A 17,500-nucleotide genomic window follows, 5' to 3' on the forward strand; every position below is an offset into this window, starting at 1 on the left:
ATAAAGAATTCCATCTCAATGTGGAAATATAACTTGAATCTTTCTAATTCTGTATAATTCATCATTTGCTCTGGAAAAATCATAGACATAATAGCGCACACACATACAGTACATACACACACACACACACACACACACACGTAAACACACAAGCACACACACACACCCCTCCATATTCCACAGCTCTGACCCCAGACGTGTCCTCTCTGACCCCTGAGCCCTGAGTCTGAGCGCTGGCCCGTACTGACCTGTTGCAGCAGCAGCATGATGTGGATCCACAGGTGAGGCTGGCAGCTGCACAGGGAGAAGCTGGACTTGCTGTACAGACAGTAGTGTCCCTTCAGTGGACACGAGAAGGACAGCTTCGCTACGCAGCCCCGGCTTGAGTCTATAGCGTGCATGCACACACACACACACACACACACACACACACCAATCCATGGTCACGGAAACAGTAGTGATGATACATTTCAGTTTGTTTCTAATAAGGCATAAGCATAGAAAATAAAATGATTTTCCATGTGGACTCTCTCTCTCTCTCTCTCTCTGTCTCTCTCGCTCTCTCTCCTCCCGTATTTCTCTCCTCCCTCTGTCTCTCTTCTCTTCCTCTGGAGCTGTTACCTTTGACACAGTTTCTTCTAAACACTTCCAAAAGCAGGGGAGCTATTCCCCTGGCCTGCTATAAACTAGCCAGCTTTTCCACGAGGCATGTGCCTGCTGTATGTATGGTGGACATCATTTCTATGCCAATGGGTCTGCGTCTGTGTACTTTCCTTGTCTGGACACATTAGATTGACTGTGTACAAATATACCACTAGTCTTTCCACTGACTGACTAACTCTGTTCGAACTAAACTCGAACTAACTAAAATACACCACTCATAAACCTATTAATTCAGGTCTGTAACATCGTGAAGACTGTGCTGAACGGTTGTGCATATTTCACTGTGAAAGTATAATAATTATACTTCTTTCAAGTATCTCAAGTATCACAGGTAATTCAACATGTGGGCTTTCATTTACGTGCTTATGTGTGAGAGAGACAGAAAGAGAAAGAGAGAGGGAGGGAGAGAGAGAGAGACAGAAAGAGAGAGAGAGAGGGAGGGAGAGACAGAAAGAAACAGAGATAGAGTAAGAGGAAGGAAGAGAGACAGAAAGAGAGAGAGAGAGGGAGGGAGAGACAGAAAGAAACAGAGATAGAGTGAGAGGAAGGGAGAGAGACAGAAAGAGGGAGAGAGAGTGAGTGAGTGTGCTTGTAAGTGTCTAGATGTGTACGTGTGTGCATAGGTGTGAGAGTAGAGGACCAGACTTCCTTCATGCTGAGCTCTGTGGGCTGCTGCTGAGTCCCCTCCAGACCCACTAAAACAGACACGCACACCACGCCCACTGGGGACACACAAACACCTACACACACACACACACACACACACACACACACACACACACACACACACACACACACACACACACACACACACACACTACACACACAGACACAGACACAGACGCACAGACACACACACACACACACACACACACACACACACACACACACACACACACACACACACACACATATACTCTTGCTCTCTCTCCCTGTCTGTCTTTACTGCCCCCTCTCTCTCTCTCTGTCTCTCTCTCTCTCTCTCTTAAGGTCTACAAAGCAGTTCTCTTTAGAGCGTGGACTGTGGTCAGAGTGCTGCAAGTCTGACCCTTCCCCCTGGTGCTGCTGGGACAGTGGGTCAGCTGAAGGGGTCACTCTCGGCCTCACTCTGCTGCTCTTGTTTTCCCACCGGAGCCACGACAACACCATGACACGGGGCTCTATTCCATCACTTTCCTGGACTTACAAACAAGACCAAGCCCACAAGCCCAGGGTCACAAACACACACTCACACACACATTTGTAGGCACATGTACACACACACACACACACACACACACACACACACATACACACATATATATGTGTACGCACATGTAGACATACACACACACACACACACACACACACACACATAAACTCTCACACATACTGTACACACAGAGAGTGGCTGGACGGTACACAGGCGGTCACACGCATGTACAGCGAGCGCCTCACGTGTGGTGTGAGCCTGTGGTGACCACTGAGCTCCCATACGTCATCGTCCAGACCGGTCACTGATGTCATCCTCGTGCTCACGCTTACGCTTACGGTCCGGCTCCCCTGGGGAGGCACGCGGGGACACCAGGGCAGGAGGCCTCATTGGTCATCCAGACAGCGCCACCTTGTGATCCTATCCCCTGGCCTCCAGCATATGGGACTGCATGAGTGTGTGTGTGTGTGTGTGTGTGTGTGTGTGTGTGTGTCTGTGTGTCTGTGTGTGTGTGTGTGTGTGAGAGAGAGAGAGAGTGCCCATGTGTCTATGTTTTTCTTCATCACAGACATTAAAAGGCCCCCGCACTCTCTCTCTCTCAAACATACACACATATCTACACACACACACACACACACCTCTAGACGTGCTAAACACAGCTCAAGTTAATTCTGTTTCTTTATTTGTTTTACTGGGTGTTAAGGGCGAGGGGCTGCTCAGCACATGGGCTGATTGGACACAACTATTTCACACGTGAGTGCTCAGTTTACTGTTGCAACAGACGAGGCCTCATTAGACCACTTGACCTGAGCACACACACACACACACACTCACACACACACACACACACACACACACACACACACACACACACAAATGGACTTGGGTGAGGGCACACTAGCCGTCAGCACCAATAATGTGATCTTCTGGGAACATAACATTATACCATACGGCGTGTGTGTGTGTGTGTGTGTGTGTGTCTGTGTGTCTGTGTGTGTGTGTGTGTGCATAAAGGCCTTACATGACCTTGGAGAGATGGTTCTGCTTGCGCAAGAGTAAAAGTCTCAAGTTCATACTGATCCTGCATACTGATCTCAATTGACTGTGGTGGAATAGCATAAAATGTAATCAATGTGAGTGTGTGTGAATTTGTTTGCGTAAATGTGAGTGTGTGCGTCTGTGTGTGTGTGTGTGTGTGTGTGTGTGTGTGTGTGTGTGTGTGTGTGTGTGTGTGTGTGTGTGTGTGTGTGTGTGTGTGTGTGTGTGTGTGTGTGTGTATGTGTGTGTGTGAGTGTGTGCATGGCTGTGTGTGCGTATGTGTGTGTGCATGGTTGTGTGTGCGTATGCGAATGCAAATGCGTGTCCAGGGGGGGATGAGGCCGGGCGGGTGATGAAGAGGAGCAGAGATAGGCTGGCGCTAGCGTCAGAGAGCCTGGCGTGTGATGGTGCCCACCCTCCCCTCCACATGGTTCCTATTAGCCCCAGCGCCAGCACTATTAGCCAGCACACAGCGCCAGCACTGAATACTCAATGAGGGAGCCCATCACTCCTCCTCTTCACTCTCTCTGTCTGTCTCTCACTCTCTCTCTCTAGCTGTCTCTCTCACTCTCTCTCTCTCTGTATCTCTCTTTCTCTGTCTCTCTCTCTGTCTGTCTCTCTGTCCACTGTTCCCTCTGACTCCTTAATCTCTTCCCTCTCTTACGAGTGCAGACAGACATGTTCTCAGTGCTCCCCGATCGACCATGACAGCGCGCTTTATAATCAACACATCAAATCAGCACGGCGGCGGCTCTACGCGTCCGCGGCTCTCGTAAACCAGGCCGGCCAAATGCACACAAACCGAAACGCTGCATTATTTTTGCCTTGTTTTTTAAAAGGCCGGGTTTTTTTGGGCCTGCATGACGCCATCTGAGTGGCTAACTAGAGTTTTTTTGGGGGGCCAGGCCACGGTATTGGGGGGGGGGGGGGTGGGGTGGCGACAGAACTCTGGGTGACGACAGCAGCGATGGTGTGTTGATGAGGCCTGCGGTCGGTGAAGTCATGTGTGTGTGAACAAGGGCGAGGGGCAGAATGAGCTACGGTTACCCCTACTGAGCTCTGCTTCAGCCAAACGCCACTTACAAGCTGCTGATGGATGAAGAATGAACTGTTTTGAGGGACGTGGGTGTGTCTGTGTGTGAGTCTTTTTGTGTGTGTGTGTGTGTGTGAGTGAGTGAGTGTGTGTCGATCCGCCTGCTGACTGCAAGCTCGTACCTCCTGTATGCGTCACCTGCTGATAGATGGGGCCGTGCGGTGAGCACCTGGTGTCATGTCCGCTCTCTGCTACTGTTCCTGCGTCACCTGACGTCAGTCAACATGGCTGACGGTAATTGCACTCCCACTTTCTACAGAAAGTGGTGTGAATAACGCGCGTACGGCACGTACATCTGGCTACGCTTAATCATTTCATTGTGTGTGTGTGTGTGTGTGTGTGTGTGTGAGAGTGAGAGTGTCAGAGAGATAGAGAGAGAGAGAGAGAGAGAGAGAGAGAGAGAGAGAGAGAGAGAGAGAGAGAGAGAGCAGTAGAGAGTGGGATGTGGATGTGAACAGGACGTCAGACTTGAGAGGGCTCAGCTGCTAATGGTTGAGCCCTGCACTCTGTCACCCGCCCTGGGTGCATGTTGCTAATCACAAGCTAATGACTTGGCACCCTTCAGCATCAACGCACCACTCAGATCAAATAAAGAACTGAAGACTATGTTTTCACACGGGCCAGACTCATAGAATTTAGCATCATTTTCAGTCAGATGAAAATAGCAGTATCATATCCTATAATATCCTGCAATAAGTAGACCTTTGGGAGAGATGTCTAGAGTTGTACTGCCAGATGTAGGGTGAGAGATGATAATCTACAAACACCAAGAGGGATGACTACATAAAAACTGAAATAGACTCCAGGCACCAGGCAAACATGGAGGTGACTCTATTTTAGAGTCATTTTGGGCTTTTGGGAAGACTATGAGAGCCTACTGCATCCCACGAGATCACCCATTTTGGAGCCATTTTGGGACTCAGTTCTGACTCTGAATAGTTCTTGTGAGTAATAGAGGCGAGGGCGTGGAGCTGAGAACAGGAACTGTGTTCTGGTACCTTCAATGACGCAGTGCTCTGGTGCTGGGATCTGCTTGGCCATCTCTGCGCAGAAGGCCTTGATGGCGTCCAGGTTGTCCCTCATGTGCGTCCACAGCCGGTCAGTGTCCTGGGGGGAGTCCCCGCCCCCGTCCCTCGGTCCCCTATCCCCTGGGTCAGACGGCTCCTGGTCACTGGGGCTCTGCGTGATGAGCAGCTCCGTGGCGGAGGTGGGGTCCAGGGGTGTGGGGGACGGGGCCTCCCCCTCGGGGGTGTCTGGGCTGTGGGGGCCCTCCCCCTGCAGGGCCTCAGAGGTCAGCTCCACTCCATCCTCCTGACCGTTGTCGGAGTTGATGGACCTAGAGCGCACAGCATGCAGGGCCAGACTCTTAGACCTGAGGAAACACACACACACACACACACACACACACACACACACACACACAGTGACCCGTAAATATCTACTGTCCTTCAAGTCAACTGTTCAGATGGCCTCCATTATTACATTACTATCATCACCACTGTTATTGATATCTCATTAAGGTTCCACATCAAATAAAAGTTTACATACAGATTAAACTGTCTATAAGCATGTGTGTGTCTCTCTGTGTGTGAGTGCTTCTATGAAAGCATAAAATAGAACTGAACTGAGGAGTACTTTCTGGTGATTAGTGCTGCTTGCCAAATCCAGGCAACAATAAATATAAAAAACATATTAGTAGTAGTCAATATGGTAGACAAGAGATACATAAGAGAAAAAAAGTTTAAAAGCTAGCAGACAGCAGATGTGTGGCTGTGTAGCAAACTGTGTGAAATAACTGCGTTGCTGTAGGCCTGCCCTGCCATGTGTGTTACATTGCTGTACGTCTACCCTACCGTGTGTTTTTGCAGTACACCACCATGTCCAGTAACAGCAGATGTGTCTGTGTTCTTTGTACAAATTGCCTCATTAGTCAACCTTTCTGGATTGCATGCAAATTGCAATTAAACACGTGCATTTAAAAAATGATATTATTATTGTTTCGTACAATGCTGGTCCAAGAGAAACACTTCACTCTTGATTGTACTCAAGTGCATGATGAAATAATGAAAGAAATCTTGACTCTTACTACGGTAACTATACACCTCCAAACAGAAATGCCACCATGTGTGACACGACTACAGCTGTGTTGAGTAATAGACTGACGAGCAGCTCAGCCTACAGGTGAGATGTACAGGGGATTGTGAAATACATTGGACTCAATGCAGAGCATTGTTTCAGCATATGGAATTAGTTGATTTTGAATTATAAATGAAAATATGCTTCAGCAGATGTTGTCCAGGAGTCTTCTGTGTAGTTAAGAGCTTTCCGCTTTCTCATAATGATGCTTTACGACTATGTAATATGATGGACATCACTCTTGAGCCTTATTTGGCTATCCACTTAATACACAAAGTGTTGCTGCTGGTGTGGTTTTATAAGGCATTGTTCTTTAAGATTTATATTTGACATATACTGTTTCGTACATAAGTTAACAATTAAGGTTATTGTCTGGCAGATGCATGATCTGTTGTGGCTTGTGAAGGCTTAGAAAGGAGAGAGGTGAGTCCTGGCACAACGAGAGGGACTGACGTTTATCATTGGAGCTCCTGAGAGTTTCTTTGCAAATGATTTGTTTTGTTATAGCAAGCAATCCATGCGTAGAAATGTTTGTATTATGATTCATCTATTTATTTGCAACAGCATAAGCGTTTGTGTGTACGTAAATCACGAGCCTATCATCTATCCCAGGGCTCCTCCTTTATCAGGTTAGAGCAGATGAAACCACCTCTGTTCCTTGTGCCTTCTCCAGAACAGCCTCATGGAGCCAGACTCACATTGCACAACACTCTTCTGGAGACAATGTGCTCTTTAACGTGGGTGGGAACACTTAGAGATGCTTTCACCGCTCATGAAAGACCCACGCACTGGGAAGATAGAGAGAAGTGGTGGTGCAGACTCACAGAGCGATCAGTGGAAGAGGAGCGGAGCATTGGTCTGGTTCTCTTCAAGAAGAGAAGTGAGGCTAGTTTTCACAACTCAACGCCATTCAGAACCACAACTCACTGTCATTCAGTACCATAATTCATCGTCATTTAGTAGCATACTGCTGGCTTGCCTTCAAACATGGTCCTCTCCTTTTAACATTAATGTCCTGGCTGGCTCTGTCAAATCTACGCATATTTAAGAGTGGCATGGAGACTTGGCAGGCCAGGTGTTGGCTCACTCACCTGTTGAACCTCATCTCCCGGCGCTCGTCACGGGCCGCCTGGCCCAGGCTGTAGCGGCGCTGTGGGGCCGGCGAGCTGTCGTCCGCTGGGGCCTCGGCCACCTCCTCCACCATCTTCTCCTCGAAGGCCTGGATCTTCACCGCCAGCCGCTGGTCATCCTCGCCCACGCTGCCGCCGGAGTCGGCCTCAGATGGCTTACACAGATCCTCCGCCTCCTCCTCACTTCTGAAACACACACACGCACACACACACACACAGACACAGACACAGACACAGACACAGACACAGACACACACACACACACACACACACACACACACACACACACACACACACACACACACACACACACACAGACAGACACACAGACACACAGACACACACACACACACACACCACACATTCTTTTATACATGTACAGGAGCAGAAACATGACAATGTATGCATAATCACATAAACATCCTTTATGTTCCATGAAAATACGGAACAATACACAAAGATATTCACCAATTTATACAGACAAACAGCTTCAACAGTGTGTTGAAACACACGCAGCTTTGTGTCACTGCCAGACGCATGCAAACTGCTGTACCATAACAGGTGGCAGAATGCGCAGATGAAGAGGATGTGGCTCAGACAAGGCCACAGGCTGACCTCTGACCCCAGGGGTCACACTGTCTACCACTCATCCATGCTTTCCAGGGAACAGCGGCTCAGCTGCTGTTGTTTTGCGGCAAAAATGTCCTCTACATGAAAAGTCTAAAATGACAAGCTTTCGGTCTGGAATATCTCACGGATGACGGGAGGCTCTCAAGCCACGCACAGAAATACTCTCAATATCTGTGTACTGTCATTTATAATTTTCATCAAGTGCAACACACACACGCACGCACACACGCACACGTGCACACGCACGCACACACACACACACACACACACACACACACACACACACACACACACTGTATACACACACACACACACACTGTATACACACACACACACACACACAGATGTCCAGGGCAGTAAAACCCACAGGCTGGTGCTCTGCTAAATGTCGTGTGACGGGTGAGAGCGCAGGAGACATGAGTCGGGGGAGGTCTAGAGAGTCCAGCTCTCCTGGACGCCCGTCAGCCTTGCAGGGAGCACTGAGAGGGCACTCTACACAACACCTCGCCTCTCCACTCCACTCGTCTACTCTCCTCAGGGTCCAGCAATCCCTTCTTTTTTTTTTACTCCTCATTGTTTGCTTTAATGACATGAAAATAATCCATTTGTATTGTCAGAACTCTCTCTTTCTCTCTTTCTCTCTCTCTCTCTCTCTCTCTTCAGCATAACTTGAGCTTTTCCAAACAGACCCAAAAACCCCCAGCAAAGCAAAATTGGACAAAATCTGGACAGAATGTTCCAGCATGAAAAAAAAGAGTGAATGTTCCGTGCCATTGTGCGCGCGGAGCCAGTTTGAAAACCTCTCAACGAGAAAATGCGGGTGTGGAAATATATCGGCCGCAACCAGAGTCTCTCACATCGCAGCCAGGCTATTTCTGGCCGCCTGCTTTTCCATGTACCTGTCTTGAGCTGTGATTGACACCGATATGAGCGAGTCACACGTGAGCGCAATGACGTGAACGACTCCCATTAGTGTCCAAACGTCCAAACCAGGTGGCTTGTTACTGTAAGACCTTATAAACAGTAGTTACAGCATCGCTATAAAACCTCACTCTGAGTCATAAAACAAATCTCTCATATGGTTCTTTGAAAAATGAGTTTGCAACGCAAACTGGATATGCGAGGCGGCCATGATATTAGCTGGCTTAAGAGAGAGAAAACAGACAAAGCAACGTTCTTTGAGTAGAAAGTCGTTCAGGGGAGAGGAATGGAATTCTGGGTTTATTAACAATGGAAAGGAATGCGTGGCATTGAAATAGTCTCTTAGGACACATCAACAGTACGTGAGCATGAATATTTTGTGGTGAATGGCTTCTTGGGAAAAAGAGAACCGATATAACATCGATATAACCTCGTCCTTAACATGAAGTGCCCTCCCGGTCAGTCTATTCACTGGTAAGTATAAGATGGCTTATCAATATCAGTTTTGTGGACATGCAAGTCTCCAGAAGCCCACAATGACTTCTAGTCACATGCAGCACATTGTGTGTGTGTGTGTGTGTGTGTGTGGCATTTGACCAACAGGCACGCCTGCGTGTTTGAACATTCATCTGTTCGGAGGGTAAGTGTGTGGCATCTACCCAGTGGGCACAAGAGGGCCATGAAGCTGTCGCTCATGCGTTATATAGGAGTGGGTGGGTGAGTGAGTGGATGTGTGCGTAAGCGCACGTGAGCCTGTCCCCTGCCAGTCCCAGCAGTGCCCACATTGGTGCCAACATGGTACAGTAGGTGTGTCTATGTGTGCCTGTGTGCTTGTGTGTGCGCATGCTGTGGTTGTGTGTATGTGTGTAAATGTATATATGTGAGTGTGTGTGCTTGTGTTGCTGTGATTCCCAGTGTGTGGCCAGTAGTTGAGTAATGGAGCTAAAGCTGTTCCTCATGCTGCAGATATGGATGTGCTTGTGTGCTGACCAGCCGCTATGGGCCCACTGGGCCTGTGATGCCAATGAAGCAATGACAGCTGATACGGCTGCTCAGGCAGCTTTATGTGTGTGAGTGTGTGTGTGTGTGTGTGTGTGTGTGTGTGTGTGTGTGTGTGTGTGTGTGTGCACACCCACACGCTCCAGACCTCTCCAAGCAGCCGTGAGGCGACGGTGATGCTGGAACTCAGACTGCAGAGGCGTGTGAGTGTGCATGTGTATGTAAGTGTGCATGTGTGAGTGTATTTATCTGTCTGTATCTGTCTGTGTGTGTGTGTGTGCGTGTGTGTGTGTGTGTGAGTGTGTGTGTGAGTGTATGTATATGTATAATATGTATATGTATTGTATATGTATATGTATGTGTATATGTATATGTGTATATGTATGTGTGTGTGTGTGTGTGTTTGAGTGTGTGTGTGTGTGTGTGTGTGTGTGTGTGTGTGTGTGTGTGTGTGTGTGTGTGAGTGTATGTATACAGTGTGTATGTATATGTATATGTGTATGTGTATGTGTGTGTGTGTGTGTGTGTGTGTGTGTGCGTGTGTGTACCTGCATGCTCCAGCAGCCTCCAGGCGTCGGGCCAGCAGGCGTGCGATGGCGGTGAAGCTGTTGCTCATGCGGTAGATGTCCTTGCCGCCGCCCCCCAGCAGGCCACCGTAGCGGTCAGTCAGCCGGCGGATCTCCAGCAGCAGCGTGTGGTGGACGCTGTGCTCCATGCTGGCCAGCAGAGACACCAGGTAGAGCAGCGAGCTCCGCGCCTCGTCCTGCACACAGTGACCAGCACAGGGACGTCAGGGGACGAGAGGAGAGGAGAGGAGAGAGAGGAGGCACTGCAGAGCCCTGTTACTAACACACTACTATTTGTTCCAAGCGGTTTTGTACATGCAGCCTTACAACACTGTTTTACAGCTCTTCGAGTCACGGTAAAATGCCATTTTTGGTACATAGCTAAGTTAGATACACTTATGGTGTGGGTGCTTGCGTTTCTTTACGAATCATTCGTCTTAGTTTGTATATAAATTAATATTAAGTGACACATACACATGTAAGAGGGCGACAATAGTGTAATAGGTGTCCGTCCGATACTATACTACACGTTTCATTAAAGTCTGGAGATGTAACATACACTTCACTGAACACAATTCTAAACTCTGAAGTCTAAAGTGTGAGAGAGGCAGTTGTGTAAAATGTCTCCCATGATGGAGGGGTCCCCTTGTGAGTGCAGCAGGGGTCTGTGCTGCACATTGTCCCGCTGCACCTCTGCCAGTGGTGTGTACCGTAGTCCCTGGCCAGCAGTGACAGAGGCCTGGAGGCGGCCCATGACTGTGGGCCTAATGGGAGCCGCGGGCCCCCACATCAGAGGGCCTGGAGCAGCCCTGCGGCCGGGGGATGAGGTAAGAGCTCGGGGGCCGAGGAGGGAGCACAATCAGCACCTCCAGGGCCCCCCGCCTGCCCAGGGGTCTACCCTAGCCACTAGACAAGCGCTCAACACAGCTCCCTCACTCGCCTCCTCCTCCTCCTCCTCCACCTCCTTACACTCTCTCCCTCTCTCATCCTCTCTCGTTCTCTCATCTCTCTCATTCTTTCCCTTCTGCTCAATTGTTCTGTGTCCGTGCGGGTTCCTGCAGCCCTGCTTTTCATTAGTACAATTAGACACACATCCGATCTGTCTGATTAGGGGCCCTAATGATAAACTGCGTCCCGACACCACCAAAGAGACCACGGAGGGGAAGTGGGATGAGCAACTGTGCATCAGCGTAAACGAGGACGACCGTGAATAAACACAAAATGTTGTAAAGAGGGCAAAAGCAATGAATTTACGAGTCGCCGTGCGGCTTTTTCTTTCTTTAGGATAAGCCACGTATGTAAACATCTGGTTATGCTTAAACCAAGACACAAAAGCGGCGTCCAAGGCTCCGTTAATAGACTCGACCGTGCCAAGCAAAGCCAAGCAAGGCCAAGCGTCGTCTCCAAAACACAGATGTGGACATACATTCACCCGCAGCACCCTAAAAGCACTCTGCCTTTGGTCTGGTCTGGCCAGAGGCTTAGAGAGCTCTGGAGAGCCACTGGAGGGAATACCAGCTGACTGCTCAGCACCACGTCTGCCAAAGTCAGTAGATCAACGCCGCTGAGGGGGGCCGAGCACTCTCAACCAAATATGCACCGCTCCTCCACTTAGTCACGTACTGCCCATTACAAGACTACGAAAACAATGCTCCGATTTTACAGAGAGATTTAACAGAGAGAGAGAGAGAGAGAGAGAGAGAGAGAGAGAGAGAGAGACAGAGAGAGAGACAGAGAGAGAGAGAGAGAGAGAGGGAAAGAGAGAGAGTTGGCGAAACAGCAAATGATGGGGAAAATGAGAGATGGAAAAACGGCTACTGCGCACCACTTCTTGCACCTCTTTGATCACTGAAGGAAGCGAATATTTGTCTCTTCTTGCTGATTTCCTACAATCCCATTTACAGGAAGCCCTGAGTTTACAAACAGCCCTGACATGGGGTGTGGGAATATTGATCGAGACGGTAAACCAACCGGAAAATTGCATTAGAAGCCAACTTTAAAAAGGCATGAAGTAGCTCCCCACACCCACCCAATCCAAACAGTTCCTAGCATCTGAAGTGGTTCAGAACGCTTTCACATAACCAAAAGCTGAGTCATGTTCTAGACTACAGACTGTTCATGTAAGGCCCGTGTAGATGAATGTGTGTACAGGCGACGAAGGTGGCTCTGGTCATCTCACCTCACTAGTCCGTCAGTCTCGCACTAGAACGGCGTGTGAGCCAACACCTCATTCTGGGCCTGACCTGTGAAGTCCGGCCAAAGGGGCTTGTTTGTGACTAATTAGCAAGCGAATTAGACCGGAAAGGAGAGGGTGTTAGCTGACTATTAGGTGCTCACTGTAAGGGCTTTTGGGAAGGGCTGTCTCATTCGTAAACCCTTGGACTCACATGAAGCAGAGAGAGTGTGTGTGTGTGTGTGTGTGTGTGTGTGTGTGCTGGGGGGGTCACATGGTTCATTATGACATTTCTGTGTAATGGTGACGGAGGCATTGCTAAGCAGAACAGGGATCATTTGGCATTCAATCACACGCCTTTCTTTACAGAAATCACAGAACTGTAACCGGAGAGTCCGTTAAGACACATCATATCCACTACACGACACAAACGCCACGTCCCAAATGACCTGGAGCTCTGTCATGTATTCTGTAGGCCGTTTGAGAGAGAGAGAGAGAGAGAGAGAGAGAGATAATCGCCAGAGCTGTGAGGAGCAGACAGGACTGGAGCTGGAGGGAGGAGTATGGCCTGAGTTAAAAGCGGTGGCCACAGGACAGGACACATGGTGTGAAAGGGCCCAGGACCGGTCCCTCTGTGCCCATCTCAGAGCAGTTAGAGCAATTGAGCCAATTAGAGACGGAGGAAATGTGTCATGACTTCATGCCTCATGTGTACAGTTTGTGTGTGTGTGTGTGTGTGAGAGAGAGAGAGAGAGAGAGAGAGAGAGAGAGAGAGAGAGAGGGGGAGAAAGAGAGAAAGAGAGAGATAGAGGGAGAGACAGAGACAGAGACACAGAGACCATGTTTTACACCCTAAACAATAAATATGCTAAATAAAACAACAATATTTGCTTGCAAAATAAACTTCAATGCTATTTGGCCCTAAACATGGAATACACTGTAGTAGACTACCTATCCACAGTCACTGATATCAGACAGAAAGAAAACCTTGACCAGGTGCAGATAAAGCAATCACAGTCTGGCTACTGAGAAGGGCAGACACGGACAAACCTGGCTGCCCAGAGAAGACAGACTGTGTACCAACTGCAACAAAGGTGCCATAGAAACAGAGTTTCAGTTAAGAAAAATGCAAACAATTCTTCACTATATTTAAGAAATGTACTGAGACTTTCAAAACTTCACAGACAACCAAAGTCTAAGAGTTCTATTAGGCAAGGAACAAGAGAGTGCAAGAGTCACAGCAAGACATGGACATGCTTCATGATTGATGCACAAAGGAAGGAAGTCACCTCATCAGTGAGGCACACAAAGAATCAAACACATACTGTACATACATACACACAGCAACACACAGTCATGCACACATACACACACAAACACTTACAAGTACTTCCATCCAGACTGACACACACACACACACACACACATGCACACACACACATACTGTACACACACACACACACACACACTGCCATCGCAGTGCTGTATGATACACAATGTTCTGTCTATAATTATAAATGCTTTGGTAACAAAGTGTATTTTTGTCATGCCAGAAAAGCTCTATTGAATTGAGAGAGAGAGAGAGAGAGAGAGAGAGAGAGAGAGAGAGAGAGAGAGAGAATGTGTGTGCATGTGTGTGACCAAGGAACCACAACTCTGCTAGAAAGCAAATAAGTTCTAAAATCTATCCAGTGTTTTCACCCCGATCAGAGTGACCCTTCCTCTCGCTGCGGCTGGTGGCCAACTTGCCCTCAGCGTCTGGCAGCCTGACCACGTCCACCCACCCCTTCCTGGAAAGGAGCACCAGGCCGAGGGGCTCTTGAGTCCGTCAGCGGAGACACCCCACACTGACCTGGGCCTACTCAGACTGATAGAGGGGGGGGGGGGGGGGGGGTGGGGTGGGGGGGGGGGGCATGTTGCAGTGAGTTCCCAGAAACGTGTGCACAGACCCCTAAGAGCAGACCGGGGGAGATGAGTGCCAGCCTACCCTCTCTGTGGTGCCCAACGCACGCAATCACTGGAAACAGGAGAAGGGTTACACACTGTGTCCACACACACACACACACACGCAGATGAGCTCTCTCACACACACACAGCCTATGTTTACCCTACACATACTGTGCACCTGCGTTGACCATTTTTTCCAACGTACACACCTACACACACGCACACACACGCAAATGAGATTTTAAGTACACAGTCCCCTCATTTTGTCATTATCCCCTATACATTTCACAGCGATGGCTCTGCCTCTAAATGATACTCATTTGCACATACGAAATGAGCCACCTTGTCCACATCACTTAGGGTAATAGAGGGCTAGAGATGACCCGCTCTCAAGTTCACTCCATTTAACCCCCAAACTCCTGTCCCACGAGCCTCTTTCCCATGCCCCGGCACACCCCAACCTCCAGCCATTCCACGCTTACACACACACACACACACACACACACACACACACACTACACTCTCTCTCACACATACATACACACTCTCTCTCTCTCTCTCTCTCTCTCTCTATTAGTTCTAAAGAAAACCCCATGCAGCCCAGTCCAGCAGTAAATCAGGCTGTGGTCAGTCAGTGTTGGGTAATATTACCCTGTTATTAATTACGGTTTGCATCGAGCTCACTGTAAACGGCCGAGTTCCAGCTGCCAATAAAATCTCTGTCTTTACATCCACACCAGCGCTGTCACGGGCCAACGACTCTGAACGAGGAGTTTCAGTAACTATGAAAGTAAAATGGCAGGAAGATGCATGTTTGGGTTTCCACCTTCATGGTTAAATCTGTCACATGGTTTATTTAGTAATGAACTTATGAGGTGCTTAGTTAAATGGCCAGCCGGAGACGGCCGAGCCAACAGCAACATGTTCCTTACTTCCTCATATTGATGGAACATTTTCTTTTTTCTCTCCGTTCACCTCCGCATTTGGTTTTATTCAATCATCTCACTTGCCCTTCCAAGAGGAAATGAGAGTTAGCACAGGAGAAGGGCTTCCAATTAAATCAGTCCGATGATAAAAAATGGAAGATTGTTCCACTTAGCTGCATGGACGGGGGCCAAAAGAGAAGGAGAGATGCTATCAGTTGTCAGTCAAAGCCCGGAGCGCTAGTTTGCCTGATTGCACTCAGCACAAGGCCAAAGCATCACTCACTTGGCCACAGCAATCATTCCCTATTTGGAAAACTGCTCAAATGGATGTGATCGGTGTCCATGTTAACTATTATGAACATGTTCTACATGCCAGCCAGAGCAGTTTGGCTGCAATCATGAGGTAGAGCCAAATAAACAGAGCATTCCTTCATGTAACTTATAGAGCTAACTTAAACAAATAAAACAGCCACACACACTCACTGTGCACCGGAGGGTGACTGCAATGAGCATATAGTCAATCAACAGCTTCAACACCATTACGTAACACACCTCCCCGAACGTTCACTTCTGAAGACCTGCATAACTTCATCGCTCCCCAACGGGCCAAAGCGCCATCCATAATGTGATATCCCACCTGTCATTAACCCGGGGCTGATTGATGGCCAGCATGTTTTACGATGCCTACTGGCCGTGCTGAGGGACAGCAAGAAGACAACTATGCGTCGAATGAGCTCTGTTTTTCCTTTGAAGGATATAAAGGAATGCACTCTGTTGCGTCACTTCGAAGAACTCTCTCTCTCTCCTCTTTTATAAATACTCTTTGTTACACTACATTACAGGCAAACAGGGGATTACCCCCCCTCCCCCATACCCCCCACCCCCACCAACCCTACTACCCCCCGTCCGTTTAAAACAGTTGCCATCAGATCATAATCATTTTCTCCACTTCTGAGGGCGCTCTGCGGGACTCTGACGGGGGTAAATGGGATGTCTCTGGGGGCAGGGCTTCTTCCTGTGATTTGGCACATCACTACCAATGTCTCCACCATTACTCTTCCACAACAGTCCAACGCATGCTTTTAGAGAGGCACATGTCCACATGCATGTGTGTATGGATGTGAGTGTGTGTGTGCATGTTTAAGTGCCAAGCCAATTTGTGTGTTGTGTGTATCTACCAGTATGTGCGTGTGCGTGTGTGTGTGTGTGTGTATGTGGGTGGGTGGGTGTGTGTGTGTATGTGGGTGGGTGTGTTTGTGTGTGTGCATGTATATCTTATTATCTGGGTGTGTGTGTGTGTGTGTGTGTGTGTGTGTGTGTGTGTGTGTGTGTGCATATTTGTGCATGCGCGTGCATATTTGTGCGTATGTGTGTGTGTGTGTGTGTGTGTGTGTGTGTGCTTTCCTGTGTACGCAGCTACACTTTGCAGTATGCAGTGTGTGTTTGGGCAGTTATGTAGTTGCTCTGCCCAAAACACGGTAATGGTCCGATGCAGCGCCAAATCTGTCCTTAAACAACGTAACCTGTTCTGTTCCTGGTCTGGTTTGAGGGCTTGTTCTTGCTGCCTAGCCTGGCTGTGCGTTGGGCTCACAGATCACACGCAGGGAGGAAGACAGAGGAGGGTGGAGGCCATTTGCAATCGGACTCTCTGCTCCAGCCAAGTCAGCGCTAGGTGTTTAACAGGCCATCCAGGTCCCGCACAGCATTCTGGGAGCAGATGGAAGAAAAGGATCCTGCCGACACTACGCCAGACTCTGCAGAATCTGGGCACGCTTCAACATCTAGGCTACGGCTCCATCCAGCAGGCAACCCTGAAAAACACTCCGCAGTTGCTTACGTGTTTTGACCCTCTAAAATGAGAGCCATTTTAGGAGTGCTCTGATGACGTGCAGCTTGATTGCCTGGCATCCCGCAGGTATGGCTATTCTCAATAACAACAAACACCTTTTGGTAACACTTTATTTTAGTATTTCCCATTAAGTACTGGGTAATAAACTCTAATGCTCATCAGATTCTGTCTCATGTCCAAGTGTAACCACAACCGAGCGCACCTCCCTGCCCCTCAGCTGACTATCTACAGTGTAGC

At 48.6% G+C, this 17,500-nt stretch overlaps 1 protein-coding gene across 2 annotated transcripts in view; it reads right to left on the reverse strand.

Moving 5' to 3' along the window:
- veph1 (ventricular zone expressed PH domain-containing 1) overlaps positions 1–17,500 on the reverse strand; it is a 71,602-nt gene that overhangs the window by 19,741 nt on the left and 34,361 nt on the right. For both annotated transcript variants that reach the window (XM_062553000.1, XM_062552999.1), the window contains exons 7-10: positions 10,351–10,565; positions 7,214–7,438; positions 4,985–5,358; positions 249–388 (exon numbers count right to left, since the gene is read on the reverse strand). In XM_062553000.1, coding sequence (XP_062408984.1) covers positions 249–388; positions 4,985–5,358; positions 7,214–7,438; positions 10,351–10,565 — 954 coding nt within the window. The remainder of the gene's footprint in view (positions 1–248; positions 389–4,984; positions 5,359–7,213; positions 7,439–10,350; positions 10,566–17,500) is intronic.

This window comes from Sardina pilchardus, chromosome 13, assembly GCF_963854185.1.
Source record: "Sardina pilchardus chromosome 13, fSarPil1.1, whole genome shotgun sequence".
Lineage (NCBI taxonomy): Eukaryota > Metazoa > Chordata > Actinopteri > Clupeiformes > Clupeidae > Sardina > Sardina pilchardus.